This window comes from Vanrija pseudolonga, chromosome 5 (genome assembly GCF_020906515.1).
Source record: "Vanrija pseudolonga chromosome 5, complete sequence".
NCBI lineage: Eukaryota > Fungi > Basidiomycota > Tremellomycetes > Trichosporonales > Trichosporonaceae > Vanrija > Vanrija pseudolonga.
The window spans coordinates 53,911-80,777 of NC_085853.1; the positions used below are offsets into that span (position 1 = coordinate 53,911).

At 63.3% G+C, this 26,867-nt stretch overlaps 10 protein-coding genes and 1 non-coding gene across 11 annotated transcripts; 7 read left to right on the forward strand and 4 right to left on the reverse strand.

The window, feature by feature from the left end:
* Window positions 1–1,700: 1,700 nt before the first annotated feature.
* Window positions 1,701–3,596, forward strand: priA_11 (Protein priA; the record flags this gene model as incomplete). The annotated part of the gene is made up of 1 exon (XM_062773224.1): window positions 1,701–3,596. The coding sequence occupies one exon, from the start codon at window positions 1,701–1,703 to the stop codon at window positions 3,594–3,596; it is 1,896 nt and encodes a 631-aa protein (XP_062629208.1).
* Window positions 3,597–3,834: 238 nt separating this feature from the next.
* On the reverse strand, window positions 3,835–5,684 carry ITP1_2 (Itaconate transport protein; the record flags this gene model as incomplete). Its single annotated transcript, XM_062773225.1, has 8 exons — window positions 3,835–4,046; window positions 4,087–4,353; window positions 4,393–4,833; window positions 4,871–4,905; window positions 4,938–5,025; window positions 5,064–5,352; window positions 5,388–5,443; window positions 5,475–5,684. The coding sequence occupies 8 exons, from the start codon at window positions 5,682–5,684 to the stop codon at window positions 3,924–3,926; spliced, it is 1,509 nt and encodes a 502-aa protein (XP_062629209.1). The 3' UTR covers window positions 3,835–3,923.
* Window positions 5,685–5,909: 225 nt separating this feature from the next.
* Window positions 5,910–8,601, reverse strand: amdR_1 (Acetamidase regulatory protein; the record flags this gene model as incomplete). The annotated part of the gene is made up of 8 exons (XM_062773226.1): window positions 8,213–8,601; window positions 7,857–8,158; window positions 7,543–7,817; window positions 7,060–7,498; window positions 6,863–7,023; window positions 6,630–6,814; window positions 6,408–6,582; window positions 5,910–6,370 (listed from the first exon to the last, which is right to left on the reverse strand). The coding sequence occupies exons 1-8, from the start codon at window positions 8,483–8,485 to the stop codon at window positions 5,910–5,912; spliced, it is 2,271 nt and encodes a 756-aa protein (XP_062629210.1). The 5' UTR covers window positions 8,486–8,601.
* Window positions 8,602–9,416: 815 nt separating this feature from the next.
* Window positions 9,417–10,210, reverse strand: PEG10 (Retrotransposon-derived protein PEG10). Its single transcript, XM_062773227.1, has 2 exons — window positions 9,598–10,210; window positions 9,417–9,557 (listed from the first exon to the last, which is right to left on the reverse strand). Exon 1 carries the CDS (start codon window positions 10,138–10,140, stop codon window positions 9,598–9,600), a length of 543 nt encoding a protein of 180 aa, XP_062629211.1. The 5' UTR covers window positions 10,141–10,210; the 3' UTR covers window positions 9,417–9,557.
* Window positions 10,211–11,966: 1,756 nt separating this feature from the next.
* Window positions 11,967–13,723, forward strand: prlL_5 (MFS transporter prlL; the record flags this gene model as incomplete). Its single annotated transcript, XM_062773228.1, has 4 exons — window positions 11,967–12,262; window positions 12,311–13,010; window positions 13,066–13,348; window positions 13,407–13,723. The coding sequence occupies exons 1-4, from the start codon at window positions 11,985–11,987 to the stop codon at window positions 13,721–13,723; spliced, it is 1,578 nt and encodes a 525-aa protein (XP_062629212.1). The 5' UTR covers window positions 11,967–11,984.
* Window positions 13,724–13,789: 66 nt separating this feature from the next.
* LOC62_05G006710 (uncharacterized protein) lies at window positions 13,790–15,542 on the reverse strand. The gene is made up of 6 exons (XM_062773229.1): window positions 15,491–15,542; window positions 15,274–15,407; window positions 15,129–15,232; window positions 14,904–15,090; window positions 14,758–14,864; window positions 13,790–14,716 (listed from the first exon to the last, which is right to left on the reverse strand). The coding sequence occupies exons 1-6, from the start codon at window positions 15,532–15,534 to the stop codon at window positions 14,078–14,080; spliced, it is 1,215 nt and encodes a 404-aa protein (XP_062629213.1). The 5' UTR covers window positions 15,535–15,542; the 3' UTR covers window positions 13,790–14,077.
* On the forward strand, window positions 14,009–14,108 carry LOC62_05G006709. Its single transcript has 2 exons — window positions 14,009–14,046; window positions 14,074–14,108. It is a non-coding gene; the product is annotated as a tRNA-Met (tRNA).
* A 1,729-nt stretch (window positions 15,543–17,271) lies between the features above and the next one.
* cysD (Homocysteine synthase) lies at window positions 17,272–20,015 on the forward strand. The gene is made up of 5 exons (XM_062773230.1): window positions 17,272–17,756; window positions 17,820–18,393; window positions 18,457–18,511; window positions 18,670–18,753; window positions 18,801–20,015. Exons 2-5 carry the CDS (start codon window positions 18,350–18,352, stop codon window positions 19,914–19,916), a joined length of 1,299 nt encoding a protein of 432 aa, XP_062629214.1. The 5' UTR covers window positions 17,272–17,756; window positions 17,820–18,349; the 3' UTR covers window positions 19,917–20,015.
* Window positions 20,016–21,191: 1,176 nt separating this feature from the next.
* araC_0 (L-arabonate dehydratase) lies at window positions 21,192–23,805 on the forward strand. The gene is made up of 2 exons (XM_062773231.1): window positions 21,192–21,509; window positions 21,959–23,805. The coding sequence occupies exons 1-2, from the start codon at window positions 21,194–21,196 to the stop codon at window positions 23,686–23,688; spliced, it is 2,046 nt and encodes a 681-aa protein (XP_062629215.1). The 5' UTR covers window positions 21,192–21,193; the 3' UTR covers window positions 23,689–23,805.
* Window positions 23,806–24,060: 255 nt separating this feature from the next.
* Window positions 24,061–25,037, forward strand: sidH_1 (Mevalonyl-coenzyme A hydratase sidH; the record flags this gene model as incomplete). The annotated part of the gene is made up of 4 exons (XM_062773232.1): window positions 24,061–24,294; window positions 24,347–24,411; window positions 24,453–24,799; window positions 24,877–25,037. 4 exons carry the CDS (start codon window positions 24,061–24,063, stop codon window positions 25,035–25,037), a joined length of 807 nt encoding a protein of 268 aa, XP_062629216.1.
* Window positions 25,038–25,851: 814 nt separating this feature from the next.
* On the forward strand, window positions 25,852–26,833 carry RTL1 (Retrotransposon-like protein 1; the record flags this gene model as incomplete). Its single annotated transcript, XM_062773233.1, has 2 exons — window positions 25,852–26,441; window positions 26,470–26,833. The coding sequence occupies 2 exons, from the start codon at window positions 25,852–25,854 to the stop codon at window positions 26,831–26,833; spliced, it is 954 nt and encodes a 317-aa protein (XP_062629217.1).
* Window positions 26,834–26,867: the final 34 nt, after the last annotated feature.

The window sequence follows — 26,867 nt, forward strand, 5'->3', positions numbered from 1 at the left end:
AACACCGAGCTGTCGGGACATTTCAAGCGGCAGACTCAGACACATGCCGCCTGCCATCCGCTGGAGACCGATTTCCGCAGGACCGTCTATCCGCGACGCCACACGCTGAGCCGCTGCGGTATGCAACGGCGGCGCACTGGTCCTGACGTCAGGACATTACAGCGCGGATCCGTAACGGCATCCACCTTCGCCTAGCCTGCCCGGCCCACCCGTGTCTATTCATGGCGCCGCCAAGTTCCTCGACCGTCGTTCTGGCGCGTGGTCAAACGCACCTCGGTGAGAGGTTCGCTCCCGCTGTGCAGCGCACAGTGAGCAGTCCACGCATGTTGCTCCATCCCGACGCGGGCCGGAGTGGCGTTTGTCGCTCGTGAGCTCGGGCGATTTGGTTGCGCCGCGACGCGACCCAACAACTCTTTTCGAATTGTTTCACGGAGTCGTGGCTGATGACTAGCACCAAGCATTGGTGGGCTCCTCTGTCGTCGGAGGCCATTCTCAGTTTCACACGAGGTCTAGCTGGGTCAGTTTCGTCGCGATCCAGGTCTGCGTCGGTGGGGAGAGCTGCAACCTGTCATCTTCGTCAAGAAGTGAATCCTTCTCGGCAGATGCCGTCCCTCGTGCAAACCACACATCTGGAAACTTGCAGCCGGTCCCTGCAAGGCCCCTCCTTGCCTGTGGGTTGGGCAGATCTCTACCGCGATAAAGTACGCGAGCTGCGACAACGTGCATGTTTACCTGACGGCAGAACCGATGCAGAAGTATGACATATGACGGAAAGCACAAAAAAGCTGGAGCACATGTCAGGGGTGGGTGTCGAGGCGGCAGCCGAGACATACCGCCCAACACAATTCTGTGTGATCCCGGAGGCGTTAATGGCGCTCCCGAACTCCTGCATTGCTTCCACCTTTCCACCATCCACAACACATACGCGCTCGTCGGTCCTCGACTATGAGCGCCACCGTGCATCGTAGCCCGCCGGGAGGAGGGGGGAGGGCAGAAAACCTGCACTCGACAACCCACACCCCCTCACTCCGCCCGCAGGCGCCTTGGGCCTCATCACCGCCCACATTGCCCAACGGATTAACTCCCTGCCGCGGCGGCCCGAGGATGCCGTCACGCACACGACCTTATCTTGCAGGCACCTGGCGATCAAAGGGACAGCTACCACTCACACCTATGTACGGGAGCCCACGCACCCCCGTGCGGCCCGCCCACACCTCTGGGAGTCGTTCCTCGACCCCGAGGGAGACATGTGCCAGGGCCGCGTCCCGGACAGAGGAGCACGAGGAATCCATGTTGCGCCGAAGACGAGTCGGTTATCGCCCCACGATCACACGCCGAACAGCGGCGAGAGCACCAACTGCGGCGGCGCACTGGCACGACTACGCACGGCCCGGGATGCATCATTTGGCTGATGGTCGACCTGAGATTGACGACCCGTCCCTAGGCCGAGCCGGGAACACTGTTTTCTCCACCTCGTCGCCCATGGAATCGAGATGTATAAGACTGACGGCTGACTGGAGTATGCCTCCCCTCCTCATCCTCTCCGGCTCCTCCTCCCGGCTCCTCCTTCATTCGTGGCTCCTCACCGAGACTCTCTTGCGTTTCGACTAGCCTCACAACAGGCCCCTTCACCCAACCCCCTTACTGTCCACGACACACCCCACTCTCCTTGACATCCTTCTTCACTTCCTCCCTTCAAAATGAAGCTCTCAGCCCTTATCGTGGCTGCCTTTGCCCTCCCAGCGGCGCTCGCCAACTCCATCGAGCACCGCAGCGAGCCAGAGCCGCACGTGATCGAGGCCCGCCAGCTCGAGGCGCGCACCTTCATCGCCAGCGGCCGATGTGACATGTTCCAGGCCGCCAACTGTTTCGTCGCCGGCAAGAACATGGACAGCAACTGTAACTGTGTGTCCCCTCCCTTCTTCCAGCTGCCCACTCCCGCCTGTGGTAGCTACACGACCTACCGCGACCCCGTCGTCCTCTCCAAGTGTTGGAGTAACGGCCAGGGCTGTGGCCCCTTCGGTAACTGTATCGGTACTCCTGTGACTACTCCTCCCACCTCCGGCACGTGTAACAACTGGGTCCAGATCTCCATCTGTGAGATGCTCGGCAAGAAGACGGACGGCAACTGTCAGTGTGTTGGCGGCACCCCGGTCACTCCAGGCAATGCTGGCTGTGGTGACCCCGCCATCGTCGGTAACTGTTACAAGCAGAAGTACGGATGCTCGTCCAAGTGTGTGTGCACGCCCAACCCTGTTACAACTTCCAAGGCCCCCACCACGACTGTTACCCCCGGTGCTTGCCAGAACTGGGTCGCCATCGCCACCTGCGAACTTCGCGGCCTGAGGACCGACGGCAACTGCAACTGTATCGGTGGCACCCCCGTCACGCCCGGAAACAACGGCTGTGGTGACCCCAACATCGTTGGCAACTGCTACAAGCAGGGCTGGGGATGCTCGTCCAAGTGTGTCTGCACCCCCCTCTCCTCCACGACCCCGGCGCCTACCACCACCTCGGTGAAGCCCACCACCCCCGCGCCGACGACCACCCCCGCCCCCACCACTACGGTCTCTCCTGGTGTCTGCAACGACTGGGTCGCCATTGCCACCTGTGAGCTCTTTGGCAAGAAGACGGACGGCAACTGCAAGTGCATCACCGGTACCCCTGTCACCCCAGGAAACGCCGGCTGTGGTGACCCGGCCATTGTCGGCACCTGCTACAAGAAGGGCTGGGGCTGCTCCTCCAAGTGTGTCTGCACTGGCCCCTCCTCGGCTGTTCCTACCACCACCCCGGCCCCCACGACCACCACCAAGACTGTTGCCCCTACCACCACGACTCCCGCCCCCACTGTTGTCCCCGGCATCTGCTGGGACTGGTTCAAGATCGCTTCTTGTGCTCAGAAGGGCCAGAAGGTCGACGGTGCCTGCAACTGTGTCGGCGGTACTCCTGTGACTCCCGGCAACAACGGCTGTGGTGACCCCGCCATTGTTGGCGAGTGTTGGCGCAAGGGCTGGGGCTGCAGCTCCAAGTGCGTCTGCACTGGCCCCTCGACCACCATCACCCCCTCGACTACTGTCACTGCCACTCCTACCGCCACGCCCACCCAGGTCGGCCAGTGCAAGGACGCTATCCTGATCAAGTGGTGCGCTCTTACCGGCCGTGGTGTCAACCCCGACTGCACCTGCATCTCGTGTGGCTGCACCGACCAGTGGGCATGCCACGCCAAGGGCGGCAAGCTCGACTCGAACTGCAAGTGTGTCGTTCCCTCGTCCGCCGTCAAGCGCCGTGACGCCGAGTGGGTCAAGAGCCTCTGCCCCACCACCATGAAGGCCTGCCGCGTCGACGGCGAGGAGCAGGGCTTCAACGGCCGCTTCGAGTGCATCGACATCACCTCCAACATCGAGTCGTGCGGCGGCTGTATCGCCGAGGGCCAGGGCCAGGACTGCACGGCCATCGAGGGTGCCTCGGATGTCGCCTGCGTCAAGTCCAAGTGTGTCATCTCGACATGCCAGCGTGGTTGGGAGCTGTCGGCCGAGGGCCGCTGTGTGCCATCCACCAACGGCGGCAAGTTCCAGCAAAAGGTCTGGGGTGTCTAAGCCCTCCCATCTCCATAGAGGGTCACCCTCAACCGACTGCAGGCAGCGGACATTGGTTCTTCACAGTATAACGCGATTATAATATCATTGTAGCAACACCCGGCGCATCGCTACCAAGCGCTCCCCCCTCGCTCGCTCGTTGATACAGAGCTCGAACCGACACAGGATCGCTCCTAGAGCTTGAGCTTGGCGAACTTTTCTTCCTCCTCTACACGAACAATCACCCCATAGACATCTGTACATAATGCATCATGATATGAGCATTACCGGAACTGTTGCAGAGGGGTTACATGGTGGAGGGTACAGTGACAGCGAGGATGCTCTACATTACAGTCCGTGCGAGATGCTGCTATGGAAACGCTTCGACGAGTAGGCAATGACTACAGTTGACGAGCCGAGGAGCAGCGCGACCGCCCAGATGGTGTACAGCCAGCCTTGCCCGATTGCATTCTGGGCCAATCAGCAATGATGTCCAAGTAGGCTCACTCACATCGACTGGACTGGCCATCTCACTCGATGCGAATGAGAACGCGGCGCGGAAGAACGAGTTGCACGCGGCTGCCGCAGACGCTCGTCCAGGGTTGTTGTTGACGAGGAATGTGAGACAGCCAGCGTACACCCACGACGAGGACAGGCCGAACAGGAACATCATCATGGTCGGGCCGGCGAGATGGACCGACTTGTCCATCATCCACCCGTACGCCAGTACGGATGGCGCCACCAGCGGCAGCATGCAGAAGGTGGCCTTCAACTGGCCCTGGGTGGTTAGCTCACTACCACCCCAGCAGCGACCCACCGAAGGATTGAACGTGTCACTGTCCTCTTTCCGCTGCTGCTCAAGCACGCGGTCGCAGTATCGCCCGCCAAGCGCCGAGCCGAGGACGTTGCCGGCGCCAAGGGACAAGAGGACAGCGCCCAGCTTGAGCTCGGTGAGCGCGTACGGAGGCTGCAACAGGTGGATCGAGGCCGTGTACATGAGCGAGAAGAGCACGGCAAAGATGACGCCAGAGTAGGCCAGCATCATGAGGTTGGCCGGATTCTTGACGATTGGCCACATCGACCCGATAGGGCTCAGCTCGAGGAACATGCGCGCGTACCGCTTCCGCCAGGGAAGTCCAAGGCGCGTGATCGCCGCTTTGCGCTGCCGCGTCAGGCTGCGCGAGGGGCGGTAGCTGTCGGGAATGAGGGCCAAACAGGCTGCGATGACCGCGCCGGCGATACCGAAGAAGTAGAAGACCTGGTGTGAGCGTGGGCGCAGCCAGCGGGGAACTTACACTCGGCCATCCGAGTGATTGCGCGAAGCCACCGCCTGATGTCAGCTATGCACCGCGACGCACGCACCGATGATGGCCCCGATCGACGACCCGAGCAGAGGCGAGGTGGTGTATATGCCCATCTTTGTTCCGCGCTCGCTGGGGCGGTACATGTCCTTGGCTCGTCAGCGCCCTCCGCCCGCTGCCGACCCACGGCCAGTGTGCCCGCCCCGAGGGCCTGCACGCTCGCGCCAAACGCCTGGACGATGCGGATACCGATCAAGCTCTTGACGTTATGTGCGCGCGCGCCGGCAAACGACGCGCCGGCGTAGATTAGCATGCAGACGAGGTAGGGGTACCGCCGTCCCCCGAGCTCGCCGACCACGGCCCAGAAGATGGGGAACACGCCCACGCCGAGCACGAAGACCGAGACGGTGAGTGCGATTTCGCCTTGCGAGGCGTCGAACTGGCGCTGGATGGACGGAAAGATGGGCGAGTAGGCGCTGGGCGTGGTCAGCTCGTTCGGTCGAGCCCGCACCTCGACGAAATGGGCACCATGAACGACGCGGCGGCGACGACGAAGAGCACGATGTTCTGCACGGGCCGGTCAGCGAGGCCTGCCTACACCAGTGCACGCCGCACTTGCCTTGCGCATGCTCGACCACGCGTATGGGTCAGTCTTGCCCCCAAGCGCGTTTGGCGGCACTGGAGCCCCCGTCGGGGTTCCCGGTGGGGCCGCCGGCGGACGCTTGCCCCCTACATCGCCGGCGCTGGCGCTGTCCACGCGGGCGACGAGGGGCTTGTTGTCGAGGCGAGCGAGGGGTGCGCCGAGCATCGGACGTGAGTGAGAGACGTCGTGTGCTCGGCGTGAAGACTGGCATTGGAGGCACTTTATGGCCTTGGTGGTTGTGCGGCATCTCCCGCGGCAACTCCAACGGCATCGCGGCATTGTTGACGGCCGTATGCCGGACGAGAGCGAGCGGGTGGACGGCTGTCCACGGCAACGGGTCAAGCACCACATTGTACTCCATCCTATTCATTCCATACAAAAACACTCTAACTACATGTTACACTCTGTGGAAAAGTCTACATTCGCCGCATTTGCCGCGACGCCCATAAAGTTGAGCAGGGTCGACCAGTCGTCGTTCATCGTCGCGGCCGGGTGGATCAGGTTGGGGTCGGTGCCCGTGAGGAGGTACAGCTCGTTGAGCGGGTCGGCGGGGTTGAACTCGAGCCCCGGGATCTGCTGCTGTGCGCCGTGCGGGTCCTGCAGGCCGGGGATGACTGTGCTCATGCTGCTCTGCATGGCGTGCACGCGCGTCTCGGTGCATCCGTCCACGGCGGCCGTGTACAGCTGGTTGACAATCTCGCCGATGCGGTAGCGCAGCGAGGTGGCCTCGTGCGTGAACCCTTGGCTCGAGGACCACGAGTCGAGGATCTCGGTGATTGTCTGGATTGTCTGCAGCGACGCCGCGTCGCGCGAGTCGACATAGTTGTAGAAGTGCATCTGGGCCACTGTGGCTGCGAGGTCAGAGGGAGACTGGGGTCGGGTACTTACCAAGAGCGTACGTCGTGACGAACCATGAGTCGAGCAGGTTGGCGCCGTTCTTGGCGATCCACTCGACAGTACGGTGCGACCGCTCGATGAGGTGGCTCCACCGCTCCGGGCTGACCTGGAACTCGATGTGCTTGGGCAGCGCGTGGCGGTACTTGAATGGGCGATAGAAGATGTACTGGACGGGGTGTCAGCAAGTCCTCGGTCGGCGTCAACCCGACCCACCTCGATTGTCTCGCATGATAGTGCCACGAGCGCGGCTCCTGTTCGGATGGGGTCTGTGTCTGGCCGCAGGGTGATGGGATCGGGCAGGTTGACATGATAGCTGTCAATGTCGCGACAGATGTCGAGCAGCGTGTCATCTGTCGCCATGGCCAATGGTGCGTGAGAGACGTCGTAGACAGTGCGCACTGCGGGTTGTTAAGGAGTGGCTCCAAGCAATCAACTGTTCCACTCACAAACTCGTCGCAGGATTGTCGTCAGCTGGGACATGTAGTAGACCGTCTTTTGGTTGGTGCATGGCCCGCCCTCCTCCTCGTCACTGCGCAGAGGGATGAAAGCCTCGGCATCCACGGCCGTTGCGTCGACCATTAATGGTTGGCCGTAGTACAGCGCGTACCTGCGTGTCAGCATCGCGCCCACTCTCTCAACCCACCATGCGTCAGTCATCATGCACAGAGCCCAGATACGACTCCGCACTCTCCTCTGGGACGCGGATACGCCAAAGTCGGTAATCTTGCGGTGGTATCCCAGATCCTGGGCCATGCGGATCGCGACACCGGTACGCAGCCACGCGATGCTGCCTCCCGCACTGGCCGTGATGCCATGCAGCTCGCCGCTCATGGACATGACGAGCAGGGCCGTCAGGTTGGCCTGGTTAGCCGTCCAGATGCTGCCGCCGGGCACCGCCTCAAGGAGGTGGTACAGCCTCGAGCGGACTGACGCGCTTATCGGTTGTGGAACTGTACGCGACAGGGACGCCATGGCACACATGGCGAGGATTTGGAACGCTGTCAGCGTGCGGAGGTTGGTCGCCTCGTAATACATGATCGCGGGGAAGATTGGCGAGATGTGCTTGGCGTAGTGGTCGAGCACTGGGTGGCAAGTAAGCGCCAGGTCGAGGGCACAATGCACTCACGCTTCTCAATGACGGGCAGCGTTAGCCGGTGCGAAGGCAGGCGCCACACGGGACTGCTTCCATTCAAGCTCCAAATCACAGTGCTCTCCTCGAGGATGGTCTCGCGCCTCCGGAGGCCATAGCGCATATCGTGGCTGAACAGCGCCGACGAGTGCTTTCCGTCTCGCGAGATGGGCGTAAGCAGCGCCGACATGGACGTAGCGCCTAGTAACCGCGGGTCCGGGCGTCCAAAGTGGCTCCCGTACACTCGCCCTTCTAGCACTTGCCGGATACCCCTGCGTGTCAGCTCTGTCTCTACGGTCGGCAACACGCACGATGTGGCGGACAGCCCCGACTCGGGCGGCGCGGCCAGCTGCTCGTCCGAGATCTTGGCGATGGGCGCAAAGACGGTGCTCGGCGGGGGCGTCGAGCTACTCCGCCTCTCCCTACTCTTCCTCACGTGCGTGTGGTAGCGCGAGTGGACGACAAACTCGCGCGACGTCCCGTCGGGCACGAACGCCTCGCCCTCCTCCTCGTGCGGCGAGATGTCAATCTCGCCGAATGGGTCGGCACCGCCTGGCGATCGTCGGCGGGGCGACGTGCTACTGCCTCTCTGGCGCGGCGATCGGGGGATCGGCTGGGGAGGTGTCAGCGGTGCTGATCCGCGACTGGGCGGCACGCTGCGGCTTACGAGCTTCTCTCTGTCCGCGCCACCGTTGACATCGCACGGCAGGCCGTAGCTCGCGCACCGCTTGCATGGGTGCCCGACTGCCGCAGAGTCAAAATCGCACCGAATCTTGCGCTGCTTGCAGTGTGTGCATGCCTTGCGCGTTCGGAGGCGCTTGAGCGGCCGTCCACTGCTGCCGCTGCCGCCGTAGTGGTCTGCGTCGTGCCGTCCCGAGGTGCCGAGGCTCCCTGGCCCATTGTCGTCGCTCCCGCTGTCTGAACGGTTCGCCGATGGCATTGTGCGTCGGGGATTGCTTTCTTCACGATGAACTGTGCGTTCTTAGGGATAAGATATGCCAGTGGCGACGACGTGGCGACGGATATCCACGCTCAAATGTTTGTTTCGTAAACGTGTAGCAACGATATAAGTTGGAGCGAGCAGAGTAGGCGAGGGGGGTGGAGCAACAGTCGAGGCAGGCAGCGGCATCGCGGCATCGCGGCTTCCGGCTACTTTTTACCCCCGCAGCACTATCGCACATCGCCGCGACGATTGATGCTGCTGCTGTGGCCCTGCTGCTCCTCTTGCTCTCGTCTGACAAGGACGAAAGAAAAGAGCAGCGGCAACGGCTTACAAAGCACGCAATCGCGTGTGCATGTGACCGGCAGTGGCAGATCGATGCTCTGTTCTTGAATCCATTGTGAGACCCAAGGCCTCGCGAGTCCGGTCCATACCGGCGCCGGAATCCCGTCCACCCCTCTCGTCCGCGACGACGACAACGAGCTGATATCGTGCTTTCTCTGCGGCCGGACCACGTTTCTTAGAGGCTGGATCTACGCTCGACACCGGCTAACCGACGCTGTATCGGTGTCTGACGCCAGACGTCGAGCTGTTGCACAATTCTCGGCCTTCTGCCTCCACTTCAAGCTCTCCTTTCAGCCAAAGAACAACTCGCTGACTAAGGGGCCGACGGACTGTCTCCACCACTCGCGTCGCATCTCGGCCGTGATTCCCCCAATCACGATCAGTTGCCTCGGGCTTGGTTGTGGAGATCCCACGTATTCCCGTGACTGTGTTACTGACTGTGTCGAGGGTCGTACCAGGGCTCGTCGGACTTGGCAAGAGAGGCAGTTGGGTCAGGATGATCCGGAAAGATCCAGCTGAGCCTGCAGCTGAGCCTGGCTGGATCCTGAGCAGCGACGAGCCATTGACACGTCTGTACGCCACATGGCCAGCATCTAACTACCTGGATTTGCATTGACACTTCTGACGCTTGTTGTTCTCTCCTTCTGTGTATTGTTCTCTCCCTTTCGTGTGACGACTCGGCGATCCTTGTTCCATTTCCGTTGTATGTGCTCTCTAGCAGCAGCGCCTTCCGTCAGCGCCCGTCCCGCGTCCCGCGCCCACATACCTTAGCCAGACCTGCTGAGACGCCTGGCCCTCATGCGCGAGTCGAGGCGGCAGACCTGGTCGGCAAACTTGTCGTAGTCGTCGTTCCAGTCCCAGTCGATCTGGACGAGCGCGTCCTTGATGTCGCTGTTGAGGCCGCGGTAGAACCACTTGTTCTTCTTGCCGGGCTCCTTGTCGTCGTTCCAGTCGACCTCGCGCGCATAGTTCTCGAACCGGGTGCGGTAGTGCAGCGCCGTGCTGTTCTGCTTGAGCTTCTTGAGCTGCTGGAACGCGGTCGCACACGGGTCCGGGTCGCCGTACTTGGCCCGCAGGTCCTCGACGAACTGCTCGTAGCTGTCGCTGTGGTCCTCGCGGTGCATCGCCCACTCGAGCGCCCCGCCCCGCAGGTGCGACGTCGCGAAGATGACCTTTGCACGGTCGGACGGGAACGTCTCGGGCTGGTGCTTGAAGGTGCGCTCCAGCTCGGCGAGGAACGGGCCAATCTTCTTCTTCTGCCCGCCAAACGTCTTGGGGACCGAGTCAAAGTCGCTGTCGCTGTCTGACATGATGCTAGAGTTATGGATGCTCTGTGGGATTGTGAGGAGGTGATGCAGTGTTACTGGCAATGCTCAGCTGTGCTCGTGTGCAGCAGACAATGAGTGGGCTGGGCGGCCTTGCTGGGCTGCATCTCGCCATTGGGTGGGTGGAACCGGTTGCGGAGGTGGCGGACACGGTCTCGTGATCTCGTGACGTCGTCCAAGACCACCTAAACGGCCCTCCCATCACATGACTGACAACGAGGCCTTTTGATTGAACAGAGACAATGGGTCAACGGGAGAGCGAGGTGCCGTATTGTTGAGGATTCACGAGTTATGGACGCTGAATGCGATCTCCGCTGCCAGGACGGCGTACGGCCGTATGGTCTGTAGTTGTCGAGTTGGATGCCGATGCCGCCGCCGCCACGAGGGCTCCGTGGGGTGCTGAGACAGACAACTGCGCCGCTAGCTCGCCGAGCCTGTCGTCATCAGCGGGCCGTTCCTCACGCCGTTCGAAATACTTTGCGAACAACCCACGTATGCTCGTTGGCTGCATACCGTTCGTGTCGACGGTCGCCGCACCCTAGCCTCGCTCACCGCAGCAGCGGAGCCGACTCCGAGCCGCCGACTGCCGCACTGCCACCCCGCACGCCCGCACCTCTGCCGCCTCCACCGCCTCCGCCCCCCACGTATCCCCCCTCCCCCACTCAGACCCCTCTCCTGGCTTTAGTCACGTAACCGCCGTCAAACGCCCTGTCTGCTCGCACCAAGCGCCACGCGCCGAAGTTGATCCTCGGCGGCGGCGAACATTGCCCACCGGCGCCGAACCGAGTCGGCGGAGTGGCCTCGCCGCTCTGCTCAGGGCGACAGCATACAGCCGACAATGCCGCCCTACACCGTCGCACGATTGCGGCGTCAAGACCCAATGGCGAGGGTGCTATGACACCAATATCCCCACCAGTTGTCAGAGCCAGTCACCGCCTCCGTCTAGCGAGCTGGCCAGACCGAGAAGGCCGAACGTTGGAGCCTATGTCGGCGTTGGCTCGCGGGGCCCTCTTCTAGCGCAGCGCTGTCGCCTCTACAGCCGAAACTTGGGCCGTTGGTCCGACTATAGCGCGCACAAAAGATCTACTAGCATGCGAGCCGCGGCCCAATATGTTTGTAACTTGCTTTCCCCGGTGCGTTTTTGTTTTCGATTCACAGTCGTTTATCGAACCCATGTGTCATGTCTTTCTGCGCCGGTGCTCCTTTGCGCAGCCAATCCCGTAGGAAAGTAGTCGCCGACCCTTGGGAACCGATAGATCCGACGACCTGCTCCCTCTGCTCGTGTGCGGCAATGGCCCCCAGCCAAGCTGCGCCAGAGGCGGGGAGGGCAGCTAAACGAGCCTGGGGGACGCCGAGAGCTGCGGTTACCCCAGGAACGCAGATGCCAACTAGCCACTCACGACGAGCAGACGTGTTTATTTTGAGCAACTGTCTCAGGACACGCACCCCACATGCTCAGGTGTTATTCGAATTAACCGTCAGCGCGCAGCGCGGTAACGGTCAGCAAACTGGCAGCTGGCAGCTGCGGCTTACCCAAGGTGGCAGCGGCTCGAGTTGCTCGCTCGACGACGACGGCGCTAGCTCTGCAGACAGTCAGCTGCTCCCTCCAATGGGCTTGGGCTGTTGACGGACCAGACCAGCGAGCCAGAGCCGCAGTGGACGGAGCGAGCCCCGCGTGCCCCACCGATTGACAAAAAAACGGTGCGACATGTCGAATGCGGGGCAGTAAACTCGAATGACTCAGGTCGTTGTGCTGGAGCAGCAGCGGTATAAAGCCGAGATGGGGGGACTGAGACACACGCTGCCTCTCACCCACACAGACTCGCACAATGGCACCAAAGCAGGTACAGCTGAGCGAAGCGCTCGAAAAGCAGGTGGTCGCGCACATTGACCACGCGGCGGTGCACGATGACCACTCTCTCGCCGAGGCGACCACCCGCGCCACCGACCCCGAGAAGGGCAGCGTGCACTCGCACGGCGCCGAGGGACAGGCGTACCGCGAGGGCCTGGCGCGCGCCGAGCGCCGCCTGCTGCTCAAGCTCGACCTTGGCATCCTGCCGTTCGCCGTGCTGCTCTACCTCTCGGCCTACCTCGACCGTGGCAACCTGTGAGTGGCGTGGCTGGGGAACGAACGAGTTTGCTGACACCTCCCTAGGGCCAACGCCCGCCTTGCTGGCCTCGAAAAGGGCGTGCTCGACAACAAGGACACCAACTACTCGATCGCGCTTTCGTGTTTCTTCATCACATACATCGTCTTCTCTATCCCCGGCACCCTGCTCGCCAAGCAGATCAACCCGTCGTGGTCGATCTCGGCCGGCGCCATGATCTGGTCGATTGCCGCCACGTGCCAGGCGGCCGTTATGAACCCCGCCGGCCTGTTCGTCTGCCGTCTGTTCGTCGGTATCGGCGAGGCCATGTTCGGACAGGCCATGGCCCTCCACCTCTCGTACTGGTACACCAAGGAGGACCTGGCCAAGCGTATTGGTCTTTTCATCTCGGCCGGCTCGCTGTCTGGCGCGTTCGGCGGTCTCATCTCGTTTGGCGTCACGTCCATCAAGCACGCCCCGATCGCCAACTGGCGTATCCTCTTCCTCATCGAGGGCTGCCCCAGTGTGCTCCTCGCCATCTGCGTCTTCCTCTTCATGCCTTCCCGCCCCGAGATCTCGCGCTACCTCTCCGAGGACGAGCGCACCCTCTGCCTCACCCGTCTCAACCGCGAGAACCTCCAGGACGGCTCAATGGGCATCGACTGGCGCGGCGTCCGCCGCTGTCTCACCGACTGGAAGACGTACGTCGTCAGCATCATGTACTCGTGCATGAACCTCACGCTTGGCTCGGTCGGTGGTTTCCTTCCGGTGAGTTGTGCACCATGCCTCCTCGTACCCGAAGAAGCATCTAACCCCCACTCAGACCATCATCAAGGGCTTTGGATACTCGAACGCCCGCGCCCAGCTCATGACCGTGCCCCCTTACGCCGTCGCCCTCGTCTTCATGCTCCTGTTGACGACCTACTCGGACAAGGTCCAGTCGCGCGGTATCCCCGTCATGGTGCCGTTCACGCTCGGCATTGTCGGCTGGGCTGTCCTCCTCGCTGTGCCCGTGCTCCACGCCACGCACGCCGAGTTCTCCGGCCGCTACTTTGCCTGCATCTGCATCGTCACCGCCGGCTACACCAACATCCCGCTCATCATGGGTAAGTGTGGCACCGCGCCCCGCCGGATCATTGTTCCACGAGCTAACGCCCCGCGCAGCTTGGCAGTCGGGCAACACTGGTAACCAGTCCCAGCGTGCCACTTCGCTCGGCATGCTCAACTCGCTCGGCCAGTGCCTCTCGCTCGCGGCCGCCTTCCTCTTCCCGTCCAAGGAGGGACCCCAGTTCCGCAAGGGCTGCATCGTCAACCTCGCCTTCCAGAGCGCAGGCCTCGTCATTGCGCTCAGCATGACCCTCTACTACCGCTGGGAGAACAAGCGCCGCGACCGCGTCGAGGGCGGCCGCCCTCCCAAGGGTACTCCTCTCAACGTGCTCGAGGAGCACGACCTTGCCACTGGATTCCGCTACGTTGTGTGAGCTACTACTTCCTGGGGTCAAAATTGGTCAGATGTATCGTCAGGATATGAGCAAACAGATGTATTTGTTGTCATCGCGCGTGAGAATCGTTCGGACGCAGTACAGACGCAGTACAGAGTTACGGGAGGGGATAAGGACGGTCCAGAGGGACGCGGAGGGAGCAACAGCTCGCTCAGGGCCAAGAAAGGGCCAGCAAGTCGAACGTCGACTACCGTGGGCGAGTTGAGCTCCCTGAACCCTCAAAAACGACCGGGATGTGCAATTTTCGTCGCCGTTCAAGGCCATGCCCCCATGGCGCAGGTGGTTAACGCGAGGGTCTCATATTCGTTATGAGCGTCAATAGACGTGAAATCCCTAGACCTGAGTTCGAGTCTCAGTGGGGGCAACAAGCTTTTGCCAGTGCGAGCTGGTGCTGCTATCGTTTTGGCGAACGAGCTTGAGACGGTTTGACGACAACGAGACGGTGCCGGAGAACTGGCGAAGGACGGCTTCACGCTGCACACAGAGGGCGCGGGCGGCAGCTGATATGCTTGGGAAGGGCGTCGGATCTGCGCTGGGCACGAGGCCGCGGGCGTGCAGGCATGAGCCGAGGACCGAGGCGAGGTCGTGCCATGTGACGTGGGATGTTGCCGCGAAGTAGTACCCCCCGGTGGTGGTGCCCGTGTCGGTGAGGGGAGGTGATGGGTATGGTGCGAGGGGGGTGGAGGAGGGAGGTGAAGAGGTGCGTTGTGGTCCAGAGACGGAGGGGGCTAGGTGTGATAGAGTGGGATATGGCGAAGACGGGGAGATGGCGCGCGTGGATGAGGCGGATGGGGAGGGGTATGGTGCAAACCGCGCAGACCGCGATGGGGGGGAGCGCGATGGAGACGCTGGAGATGTCGACGAGCGCGGTACAGAGGAGCGAGATGAAGAAGAGTACAATGCAGAGGTCGACATCGTGAGAACAGCAAGAATGTACTCTGCGAGGACGTCGACATGGACCGTCGCCCAGCCCTGCCTCGTCAGCTCCACCTCATCACAAGCGAGCGCCCTACCTCGTCTCCCGGCAGCACATACATCGCCGCCCCGCTCTTGAGCGCGGCCTGGACCAGGCGCCCGACATGGTTTGATGCACGGTTTCCGCATCCGCGCCCCAGGCCGTCTAGCAACCGCTCAGCACACCCCAACGACAAGCACTCACGGACGAGCGGCGCCACGACGACGTGCGGCACGATGCCGCACGCCCTAGCGGTCTCGAGCACGCTCAACTCCACGTCGCGCGACGGACAGCGCGTCGCGTCGCGCTGCAATGCCTCGACGTCGTCGTTGTCCGATACCGACGCGTGGGGCCAGCCTGTGGCGCTGGAAAAGGACTCGCCACGGCCGAGCTGGACGCGTGAGCCGCGCATCCTTCTCGACAACTTACACAGATGTAATGTTTTTCCTGCGCAGATTCGACGCGCGCAAGCGCAGAGAGGAGCATACGGTGGTCTGACCATTCGCCACGCGCGAGGTGGACAATCGTCGTGACTGTTGTCGGTGTCAGGGGAGCAAAGTCGCAGGAAACACACTGTTACGCTCGACGATCACCTTGGCCAACGGCCCAGCCTCCTCCAGACTGCCCAAGATGGGCACGCCGCCCGCCTTGATCACGTCGGGCGACCAGCGCGACTCGCGGACGAGGCAGTAGACCATCATTTGGCGCCTGGTGCGGCGGAGGTCGGTGGCGAGTGCTGCTAGGAAGCTGCCCCCGCTGCGTGTCAACGGCCTGTCTCCGTCGTCACGTACATGTACCCCGTCACGCCGGTCACCAGTATACTTCGTGTGCTCATCGTCGTCGTGGTTGTTATTGTTGTTGTGTATGCTACGTGTACGCTCGGCTGCTGCAGCAAGGCTATGGGCGTGGAATCCGTCCACTTGCCCTCGCTCGCCTCTTGAATCTGCTTTGACGAGCCACCGGCCCACCGGTCCCGGTGAGTCCCATGACTGTAGCTAACACACTCGCCCTGCCCCCTGCCCCGCGCACCTGGGCCCACCTGGCCACGGGGGCCCCCGACTCGACCCACTCCGGCTAGCTAGACGATGGAGGATAGCAAAATGTCTTGTTGCGGAGAGCAACGACACGACGACGCTGTTATCGAATCTGTGATTTGGCTTATCGCATCGGCGGCAGCTTCGGCCGTGGCTGATTGCGGAGGACGCTATGGTCATGTGGCCAGCTGTTGCTGTCACAGGCAGGTACATGCGGGCACATGTGCGGTCGGGATCGACGTGCCAGTTGGCATGACATGACGTCGAGACGTGGCACAGGTGCACAAGTGGGTGGCAGTCATGCGGCGAGTCCGATTCGTGCTCCCGCCCGCCCTACACGACTGCGGTCGACGACGGCGAGACCGAGGTCATGGCGCGACTGTGAACGCCGATTTCCACGGATACGGAGCCACAGACCGCGCATTGTTTACAGCGCGCACGCACATTCGGAAACTGGGTACTTACATGCACAGTGCACGTGGGTGCGAGCGTTTGTAGTTCCTTCCGGCGTCCGGAGCCCGGTGAGAGCGGGGCAGTAACTCACGACGCAGCCGATGGCGTGATGCCGCCTCCCTCGTCCACCTCGAGACTCGAGACGAGCACCCCACGTGAGGCAGGGAGGGGCCAAGGAAACAGCGACGGCGATACCCCGACGAGTGCGGGGAAGCGTGGAGGTTGGGCACCGAGTCAGTCGGTCGTCGGCGCCGGTGGCCTGCCCTCGGCGTGCCTGCCACCAAGGCAGAGTGGACGCACCTCGTAGCGAGCTCAGTACATACGATAGATCCGGCCTCGTCCCTCGTTAGATCCGACACCGAGCCCTTTGCACTTGGACATGGTGGAGACATGCCCCGACGTGGCGCGTAGACCCGAGGCTGCGGGCAAACGAGCACCCGACGGGCCAGAGAGTCGGGTGTACCTTCACCGTTCCCAACTGCCATCCGCCCGGCCATGCTGAGCTCGAGCACGTGGCGTAGGTCGCTCTACAGCTCTACCTGATAGATAGATATGCTTGGACCCGAGGCCTAGGTCTGACAGTGGACGGCGCGCCCATCGCTGGCCGCTGCACACAACGCCAGTGGAGGTTGGACCCGGTGGCCGTCGCACCAGGTGGACGCGACGCAGTCACAGCCTCGAGTTCTTCGGGTTGCTGCCTCGTCAACGGCCGATCTGCTGGGACGATGCGATGCACTCATATATTTACATATCTCGTGGGCAGCCCGCGGCCCCGTCCATCACATCCGCAGCCCTCTCCACATCGCAAACACACATAGGAACAATGCGCGCCGTTTCGCCCGACCCAAAGCACGACATTGGAGGCTAAAGCGCGGCTGCTGCTCGCAGCACAGGCGACACGACAGCCGCTAGCCTGCGCACATTGCCAACGTCGAGCCGACCTAGAGAGCTAGAGCTTGTCGCGCGCCGTGACGCAGGAGGACCCGCTCGGCTTCGTGATGGCTCCGACGACAGCGGACACGACGGTACCCGCTGATCTGGATCGATCTGGGTGGGTTCGGCGCAGCTGTAGATCGATCCGATCCGCACCGCCCAGCGGCAGCGGGGCAGCATCACCGCTGGCCGCGGCCTCGGTCGTCGCTGCACGGCTCGCCGAGTTGCGTGCTCGGCGCGAGGCGCGGGGCATCTACCCCGCACCCCACATCGGGATTGCGATTGGCCAGCGCGTACTGGCTGGGTGCTGGATGTAGCCGGCGACCACCGACCGCATAGGACGACGACGGCGGCCAGCTCGCGCACCGCACGCACGCACACACACAGTGCACGCCCACGGACCCGGTCACGACATACCACGACGACGACGAGCGAGATCAGCAGCAATGCCCATCAATCATGCCAGCAGCGGTGGAACGAGAACTGGCAAGACAGCGGTAGGATGTACGACGCAACACCGACCAGCCAGGGATATATTCCGAAGGCTTCCGTATCGCCCTGGAGACGACTTCGGGACGCACACCGGAGGCCGGAGGAGTCGGCCGGGGGAGAGGAGGTGTGATGGACTCGACAGTGAGTGAGTCGCCTCTTAACCTCGCATGCACGGCTGCAGTGTCGTCACGTAGCTGACAGTCCCGAGGCAGCATCACGTCGTCGCGTCGCGGTCATGCTTGCGTTGTTGTGCAGCACGCGTCGTGGCAAGACTCGTCGCTGTGGTCACTGTCCGCGGCAATGCCCCTCTTGGCGAGTGTGCCGATTCGAATGGCGCAATCGGTTCAGGCATGCCGAATCTGTCACTGCAGCCGGCCTGGGATCTCTGCAGCAGCTCTGACAAGGCAAGGCTGCTGCTAGGTCCATGCATGCTGCCCTGGGTCACTGCCGACCTCTGGCGACACAGCCGGACCAGCCGCCCCGCCCGCCCAGCGCGCAAAGTGGCCGCGCGCCAAAAGTCGACCAAGAGCAAAGAGTGATCACGCCATCTTCGAGCGAGGCAAGGCAGCTCGACGCTGCCCTCCTCGTCCTCGTTGCGTGATACGTACGCCGATTGTCACTTGCTTGGCGGAACGGCTCGTCTTCGCCCCCGCTGGCCCTGCTGTCCCCGGCTATATCAGTGGCCATGCATCGATCCTGACCTTGCTTGTTCCCCATCACACCTAAAACCTCACTACAATGTCGCAGAGCACAAACTTCGAGACTCTCCAGCTCCACGCCGGGTGAGTGGGCAGCGGGCGACGGTGCCGTGGACGAGCTGGATAGACCGCTGACACCGCCCGCAGCCAGGATGTCGACCCGACTACCAAGTCGCGCGCCGTCCCCATCTACGCTACCTCGGTGAGTCGAGTGCGGATGGCTGGCTGAGCCGCGATGCTGGAGGCGGCGGCGGCGCGATGTGGGCGTCTACCCCGTCGTTCGTCGTCGTCGTCGTCGAGCTCGGCAGCGAGCCCAGACCCTCCCCACGCCCCTCGACGTGCCCGCTGACCCCCGCCCAGTCGTACGTGTTCGATGACTCGGCCCACGGCGCCCGCCTCTTCGCCCTCAAGGAGTTTGGCAACATTTACTCGCGCATCATGAACGTGAGTGAACGCTGGCGATCTGGAAGGCCCAGAGCTAATGCCGCCAGCCCACCGTCGACGTCTTTGAGAAGCGTATCGCCGCCCTCGAGGGTGGTGTCGCTGCCCTCGCCACCTCGTCGGGCCAGGCTGCCCAGTTCATCGCGCTCACTGCGCTCGCCCACGCCGGCGACAACATTGTCGCCACGACCAACCTCTACGGCGGCACCTACAACCAGCTCAAGGTGCTCCTCCCCCGCCTCGGCATCACCACCAAGTTTGTCAAGGGCGACGACCCTGCCGAGCTCGCCGCGGCCATCGACGACAAGACCAAGGCCGTGTACATCGAGTCGATCGGCAACCCGCGCTTCAACGTGCCCGACCTCGAGGCGATCGCCAAGGTCGCGCACGACAAGGGCGTGCCCCTCGTCGTTGACAACACCTTCGGTGCCGGCGGCTACTTTGTCCGTCCCATCGAGCACGGCGCCGACATTGTCGTCCACTCGGCCACCAAGTGGATCGGCGGCCACGGCACCACCATTGGCGGCGTGATTGTCGACTCGGGCAAGTTTGACTGGGGAGCCAACGGCGCCCGCTTCCCCCAGTTCATTGAGCCCTCCGAGGGCTACCACGGCCTCAAGTTCTGGGAAACGTTCGGCCCCATCTCGTTCATCATCCGCGCTCGTGTCGAGATCCTCCGCGACCTCGGTGCCGCGCTCAACCCCTTCGCTGCGCACGAGCTTATTCTTGGTACCGAGACCCTCTCGCTCCGTGCCGAGCGCCACGCGCAGAACACGCAGAAGCTCGCCGAGTGGCTCGAGGCCAACCCCGCCGTCGCGTGGGTGTCGTACCCCGGTCTGCCCTCGCACCCCTCGCACGAGGTCGCCAAGAAGTACCTCAAGCGCGGCTTTGGCGGAGTGCTCTCGTTCGGTGTCAAGGGCGACTCCGAGTCGGGCTCCAAGGTCGTCGACAGCTTCAAGCTCATCTCCAACCTCGCCAACGTCGGTGACTCCAAGTCGCTCGCCATCCACCCCTGGACCACCACCCACGAGCAGCTCTCGGACGAGGAGAAGGCCGCGTCGGGCGTCACTGCCGACCTGATCCGTGTCTCGGTCGGCACTGAGCACATTGACGACATCATTGCCGACTTTGTCCAGGCGTTCGAGGCCGCTGGCCTCAAGGCGTAAGTTGATAGAAGAGTTTTAGAAGGGAATTATTAGGGCCCAGTGGTACACTTGTCCCGTGATGTGTTCTACGACTACTGGATGTATTGATTGTAACGAGCAGCGAGCGCAGCGAGCAGCGAGAGCACGAGGCGCGCGAGTGCTGACATGCCGAGGGGTTGTAGACAGAGTGTATGAGGAGGGGTAGCAGCCCGACGGTGAGAGCGGCCCGGAGTGAGGCCCCCGAGTGAGAATCATGACCGGAGCTGGAGAAGCTCGAGCAGAGGGCACGCAGGTCGTGATGACAATGAAGCGGGTCCCCGGCCCTGGTGATTGATATACACGGCTCACTCGAGCAACCAGAACAACAACAGCCCAGTCCCCGGCCCGATCTATCGGTGCGCCTCGTCGACGACGCGGTTCACCCTCAGCCGAAGGGACGAGGCGAGGAGGCGTCCACCGGCCACTGGCCAGTGAGGACGCGGATTTCGGATTACGCATTCGAAGCTCTCGGTCACGGTTGCATGGGCAGCAGCAGCGGCCAGGTCACGAGTCGCCTTCCTTGCACACTCGGGACAATGACGGACCGAGAGCCGTGTCAGTTGTTGCGGTGTCTGCGTCCATACGGCGACGACACGGTTTCGACCGCCGAAGCGAGATGCCGTTCCACAGCGGGGGTGGGATCCCTCCGAGCCGGAGTCATGTTAGGGAGGCAAGGGGGGATGGGCCCTCGCCGAGATTGCGGGCCGAGGGGTGTTTGCTGTTGCTGCTGCTGCTGTTGCTGTTGCTGGCTGGGCGAATGCGTCTTTGCGCCGTCCATCCGTCAGTCTGTCTCCACCGAGGATGTCGGTCGTCCTGTTGCCTGCCTGCCTGGTGCAGGTTAGGATGTCTCCTGCTACTCTGCAGTTGCGGCTAGTAGCGCATTCCAGCGGCGGCGGCGGCAGTGGACGGCGTCTTGTCTTGCCCCCAAGCTTGCGGCCCACTGGATATCTGCCCCGCACACGACACCCGTCATTCGGCTTTGGCCGTGCTGCGAAGGAGGCCGGCGGGAGGCAGGGCAGAGGAGGGTCAGGAGGTCTCACTCAGGTGCATCAGAGCAGAGGTGTCGTAGGATGCGTACGGCAGCCAAGAGAGAGAGCAGGGACTGCCCTGTGACCTGCCTCGACCTGCGCGATGCCCAGTAGGAAGCCGCACATTTAGCGTCACAGTATACCCGGCATCTCACGGACCGAAGCGGCGGAGACCCCCACTGCTGAGACGTCTTTATAAGACAGACGCATGCGGGGTCGCGGAGCGCATGTATGCACCCATCATCCCCAGCAGCAGCGCAGACATCGCTGCTACCAGAGCCTACTTGCACCCACCACAACATGTCCGGAGCTTGTGAAGGCTGCACCTGCGGCCGCGCGAACGGCAACGCCCCGCCGACGGCGGCAGAGCCAGTGAGCCTGCTCGCGCCCCCCTCGACCTCTGGCGGCGCGTCCGTCCCCCTTCCTAGGTCGTTCACGGCCCCCACCGACGCGCGCACGACCTTCTTCCAGCCCACGGCGGCCGAGGGGATCGAGGCGGCCGTCCCGCTGCGCTCGAAGAAGTGGTTTAACGACGAGGAGGATCCCGGTGAGTGCGAGTAAGGGGGGGCAGCGGAGCAGGTGGAGGGGTGGGTGCCAGACTTGGGGGAGGCGGAGCCCGGAGGAGGGGTGGGTGGTGGCATTCATTTCTTGATCGCGCAGCGATCATAGGGGTGGGTGGGCGGGCATCGTCTCGCCCGCGCTGAGCAGGGCGGGTGGGTGGGCCAGTCATCTCTGAGCGACAGCTCGAGGGTGGGCGGGCGGGTGGGGCCGCCTCGGCGGGCCGGGTTGGCACGGCGTTGGCACGGCGCGGCGTGGCAAGCTGGTACTCGCGCTGGAGTGCTCCGAGTGCACACCAGCGCCCGACACCGCGCCGTTCTCATCGGCGATGCAAAGCCGCCGCGGCTACCGCGCCGCCGCCGGGATGGACCCCGGCAGCGTCAGCTGACGGCGCTGGAAGCGAGGCACCACGCGGACCACAGCTGACACCCCACCCAGGCATGACTGGCATCTACCTGGAACGATACCTCAACGACGGCGTGACGCTCGCCGAGCTCGCAGGCGACAACAAGCCCATAATCGGCATTGCGCAGACTGGCTCCGACCTCGCCCCGTGCAACCGGCACCACCTGCAGCTCGCCAAGCGGGTACGCGACGGCATCCTCGCAGCGGGGGGCACGCCGATGGAGTTCCCCTGCCACCCGATCCAGGAGACGGGCAAGCGGCCGACTGCGATGCTGGACCGGAACCTCAGCTACCTGTCGCTCGTCGAGGTGCTGTACGGCTACCCCTTGGACGGCATCGTGCTCCTCACTGGCTGCGACAAGACGACGCCCGCGCTGCTCATGGCCGCGGCGACGGTCAACATCCCGGCGATCTGCCTGAACGTCGGCCCCATGCTCAACGGGTACAGCAGCGACAACACGCGCCTGATGGGCTCTGGGTCGGTCGCGTGGGACAACCGCGCGCTGTATGCCACGGGGCAGATCAACGCACAGGAGTTCGTGCAGGGCATGGCGACCAGTGCGCCGTCAATCGGCCACTGCAACACAATGGGCACGGCGAGCACGATGAACGCGCTCGCCGAGGCGCTCGGCATGGCGCTGCCCGGCTCCTCGGCCATCCCGGCCGCGTACCGCGAGCGCGGGGCAAGCGCGTACGCTACCGGCCGCCGCATCGTCGACATGGTGCGCGAGGACCTCAAGCCGTCCGACATCCTCACCAAGGACGCGTTCGAGAACGCCATCGCGTGTTGTACGGCTATTGGCGGGAGCACGAACGCGCCCATCCACCTCAACGCTGTCGCCAAGCACATTGGCGTCGAGCTCGACTGCGACGACTGGGACCGCGTCGGCTACGAGCTGCCCGTGCTCGTCAACATCAAGCCTGCCGGCCAGTTCCTCTGCGAGGAGTACTACCGCGCTGGTGGTCTCCCCGCCGTGCAGGCGGAGCTGCTGCGTAACAACAAGCTGCCGCACCCCTCCGCCGTGACTGTCTCTGGCCACAGCGTGTCCGACAACGTCAAGGGCGACGTGTCGCGCGACAAGCGCGTCATCCTCGACTTTGACAAGCCGCTGACCAAGAACGGCGGCTTCATCAACCTCAAGGGCAACCTGTTCGACAGCGCAATCATGAAGACGAGCGTGATCAAGCCTGCGTTCCGCGAGCGCTGGCTGTCGAACCCCGAGGACCCGATGGCGTTCGAGGGGCCCGTAGTCATTTTCGACGGTCCAGAGGACTACCACAAGCGCATCGACTCGACGCCGGGCATCACCGAGAAATCCATCCTCATCATGCGCGGCGCCGGGCCGCAGGGATACCCCGGCGCGGCCGAGGTCGTCAACATGCTCCCGCCTGCCGAGCTCATCCAGCAGGGCATCGAGCTGCCGTGTATCGGCGACGGCCGCCAGTCCGGCACGTGCGGCACGCCGGCCATCCTCAACGCTAGCCCGGAGGCAGCGGACGGCGGCCTGCTCGGATACCTCAAGGACGGCGACGTCGTGCGCGTCGACCTGCTCAAGCGCTCGGCCAACGCGCGCCTCACCCCCGAGGAGATTGCCGAGCGCAAGAAGGCCATGCCGACGTACAAGGGCCCCAAGAGCCAGACGCCGTGGCAGAAGATGTTCCGCGAGAACGTTGCCCAGCTCGCTGACGGCATGGTGCTCAAGGACGCCGTCGAGTTCCAGCGCATCGCGCAGACCATGCCCATTCCCAGGCAGAACCACTAGGCGGGTCGTGGGGGCGTGGCGGGGCGCGGGTGCCACATGTTGCCTTGCGTCACCAAACATGACTGTACATTTCTGTAACAACTGCTATGATGCTATCAAACTATCCCAACGTGCGGCCCAGTCGGCCCGAACAAGATGCAGAGCGTGCGTCCTCGGCATAGCGGGACGGAGTGCCCGCCGTATGATGACGAGATACGCAGAGTCGTTGACGCTCGGTCAGCCCTCGGTGTTGCGGCCCCGCGGGTATCTCATACGCGAGGGAGGTGGGGGACGAGGTGGGGTCGGCATCTTGCTTACTATACATATATGTAGACCGCTGCACCACTGACAACGTCCACAGCTCACACTGACCCAACCCCACACACAGCAACCATGACGCCCCCGCCCCCGATCCCCGACGACGTAGCGGTCCTGTCGTACCCCGCGCCGCACGTGCTCCACATCGCGATGAACCGCCCGAAGCGGCTCAACGCGATAACCAACTCGATGAGCCATACCCTCGCGGCCATCTTCGACTGGTTCGAGGCCGAGCCAGAGCTGCGGGTCGCGGTGTTTGGCAGCACGTCCCGGCGGGCGTGGTGCGTCGGCGCCGACCTGGGCGAGTGGGTAAGTGGCGCTGCGGCGCCGGGCCGGGCTCGGTCGCTGACTCCTACCGTAGTCGCCAGAAAAGTCGTTCACTATGCCGCGCGATGGCGTCGCAGGACTCAGCAAGCGCATCACGAAGTAAGTCCCCATGCACGCGGACAAGCTGACGCCGCGCTCAGGAAGCCAGTGATCGCCGCGATAAACGGCTTCGCAGTCGGCGCCGGGGCCGAACTAGCCCTCGGCGCCGACCTGCTCGTCGTCGGCGAGACCGCGACGCTCGGCTTCCCCGAAGCGAAGCGCGGCACGACCGTCATGGCGGGCGGCGTGCACAAGCTCGTACGCGTCGTGGGGCACTACAAGGCCGCCGAGCTGGTGCTTACGGGCCGCGATATCCCCGCGGCCGAGGCGCTCGAACTCAAGCTGGTCAACTTTGTCGTTGCCGACGACGAGGTCGAGGCGCGGGCGTTGGCTTTGGCCGTGGAGATTGCGGGGAACTCGCCCGACTCGGTGCAGTGCGGGTTGTATGGTGAGTGGCGTGGAGGAGGGTGGTGGAGGATGAGGGGGAGGAGAGGCCTCGGGTGGGAGGTGAGCTGACCAGCCTAGGTATTCGCCTCACGAACGAAGTCGCATCCGTCACGCAGGCCGGAGTCCTCTTTGCCGACTCGGCAGGCATGCGCGCCGTCAACCACGGCGAGAACATCAAGGAGGGCATCAAGGCGTTCCAGGAGAAGCGTGCGCCGGTGTGGCGGCCGTCCAAGTTGTAGCGGCGTGGTGGTGTTTGCTGCCTGCCTGCCTTACCCTCGGCCTCCTCAGTTGTATGCATGCATGCTTGCGTCTGTGCACTCTGCCCCGTCGTTGGTCGTCTACAGCCTGACGTAAACCCCCTGTACCTCGAGTTCCTGGGAACTTGTATCCGCCCGACGTGGCCCAGTGTCGCCCGAGGTGGTTGAAACGGCCATGAGTCAGAGAGACGGGTCGTTGGCAAACCTTGTTTGTTGTACTCTGTGCGACCGCCCTGCAGTGTCGAGTTGAGGGCGAGGCTGCCTTCACCTCGTCCATGTCGAGCTTGAACGCGAGCGCCGCCTACTGAGTAAGCACAACCCCACTGCCACCGCCAGTCGTCGACTGTCCGAGCACGCACCTCGGCGCGGATAGAGCAGTACCAAGTCGCCGCTATGCCGCCGCCGCTGTTGCCTCCCCCACACGTTTTGCCTCTCCGCCCCCCTCACTCCCCCTAACTCGTCGCCGCCTCTCGGCATCCGCTGCACCCCGCTCGCAGCCTCCCACCAACCGCAGCCTGGCCACATGGCCGATGCCGTACAGTGATCCCCAGGCACGCCGGGTCATGTCTCTCGTGTCAGACCGACGAGCCTGTAGCCAGCCTCTACCGGCTCACTCGTTCCTATGTGTACCTGGCAACGAGCGAGCTCTTTGCTCTGCTTTGCTCGTTTCTCGGGTGGGCGTTGGGGACGACAGTCGTCCCCAGCCTGGCAAGGGCCAGCACAACAAAGCGAAACTGAACATGTCTGCGCTGTTGACCTGCTTACCTCCTCACTCACCACCACCGCCACCCTCACCATGATGCTCGACACACCCGCTGGCTGGATGTGCCCCCGGCCCGACCCGTTCTCTGGCGCCTGCGAGCTGCTAGAGAACTTCCTGACGCAGGTCGACCTCAACATCGAGCTGCACCCCGCCCAGTTCCCGGACGAGCGCACGAAAGTCCTCTTCGCAGCCGCGCACCTCCGGGGGCAGGCGCTCAAGTGGTTCGCTGGGCGCAGACGGACCAACAAGGGCCTATCCGACGACTTTGACCTGTTCCTCCGCGAGCTGCGCAACCTCTTCAGCAAGCCCGAGCCGATCGACGTCGCGAGCACGCGGTTGATGGGCATGACGCAGCGCACTACCGCGCACCAGTTCTTCATCGACTTCAGCATCGAGGCCGACAAGCTCGGCTGGAACGACCAGACCAAGATCATGAGCTTCCACCACGGCCTCAAGGCGCCGCTGAAAGAGAGCATACAGGGCCTCGTGTGGCCCACGACCTTTGATGAGTTTGGCCGCCAGGTCGTCCAGGTCGACGAGGGGATGCTGTCCCGCGCTGCCGGACAGGGCGGAAAAGCCGACGTGCAGGCGCCGTCGATGCGCTGGATGATGCGCGCGTCGAGGTGTGAGTGTGCCACGGGCCAAGCTGAGGCTTGTATTGACATGGGACGCAGTGCCGCCGACCTGGGCGTGGACCGAACAAGCCACCCAACTCGACCTCACGACGCAGGCCAAGGCCCTCGCCGATGCCTCCAAGCCCGTAGGCAACGGCGTCACCAAGCCGACAACCCACACGAACGGCGTGCCCAACGGCTCGGCAGCGCTCGCCACCAAGCCCATGGCCAAACAGCCCTCCCGCACGCAGTCAGACGACACGCCCAAGGCATACACTACCCAGCCAAAGGCCATCTTCAGCGCTACCCGCAAGTCGGAGGACGCGACGCGCAGGAGTTATACGCGCAAGCAGGTACCTGAGGCGTATGCGCGCAAGTCGTTAGAGGAGGCGAGGATCTAGTCGCGCCGCCCGTTATTGTATAGAGCTTCCCTTG

Excerpts from the sequence above, each read along its gene's own strand:
- cysD (XM_062773230.1), top strand. The coding sequence starts at position 18,350 with ATGTCGCAGAGCACAAACTTCGAGACTCTCCAGCTCCACGCCGG. Across the intron at positions 18,394-18,456 it reads ACTCTCCAGCTCCACGCCGG|CCAGGATGTCGACCCGACTA; the intron begins GTGAGTGGGCAG and ends CACCGCCCGCAG. Across the intron at positions 18,512-18,669 it reads TCCCCATCTACGCTACCTCG|TCGTACGTGTTCGATGACTC; the intron begins GTGAGTCGAGTG and ends ACCCCCGCCCAG.
- araC_0 (XM_062773231.1), top strand. The coding sequence starts at position 21,194 with ATGCACCCATCATCCCCAGCAGCAGCGCAGACATCGCTGCTACCAGAG. Across the intron at positions 21,510-21,958 it reads TAACGACGAGGAGGATCCCG|GCATGACTGGCATCTACCTG; the intron begins GTGAGTGCGAGT and ends CACCCCACCCAG.
- PEG10 (XM_062773227.1), bottom strand. The coding sequence starts at position 10,140 with ATGTCAGACAGCGACAGCGACTTTGACTCGGTCCCCAAGACGTTTGGC.
- LOC62_05G006710 (XM_062773229.1), bottom strand. The coding sequence starts at position 15,534 with ATGAGCACACGAAGTATACTGGTGACCGGCGTGACGGGGTACAT. Across the intron at positions 15,408-15,490 it reads ACCGGCGTGACGGGGTACAT|GCGCCAAATGATGGTCTACT; the intron begins GTACGTGACGAC and ends CCGCCGCACCAG. Across the intron at positions 15,233-15,273 it reads GGTGATCGTCGAGCGTAACA|TCACGACGATTGTCCACCTC; the intron begins GTGTGTTTCCTG and ends CACCGACAACAG.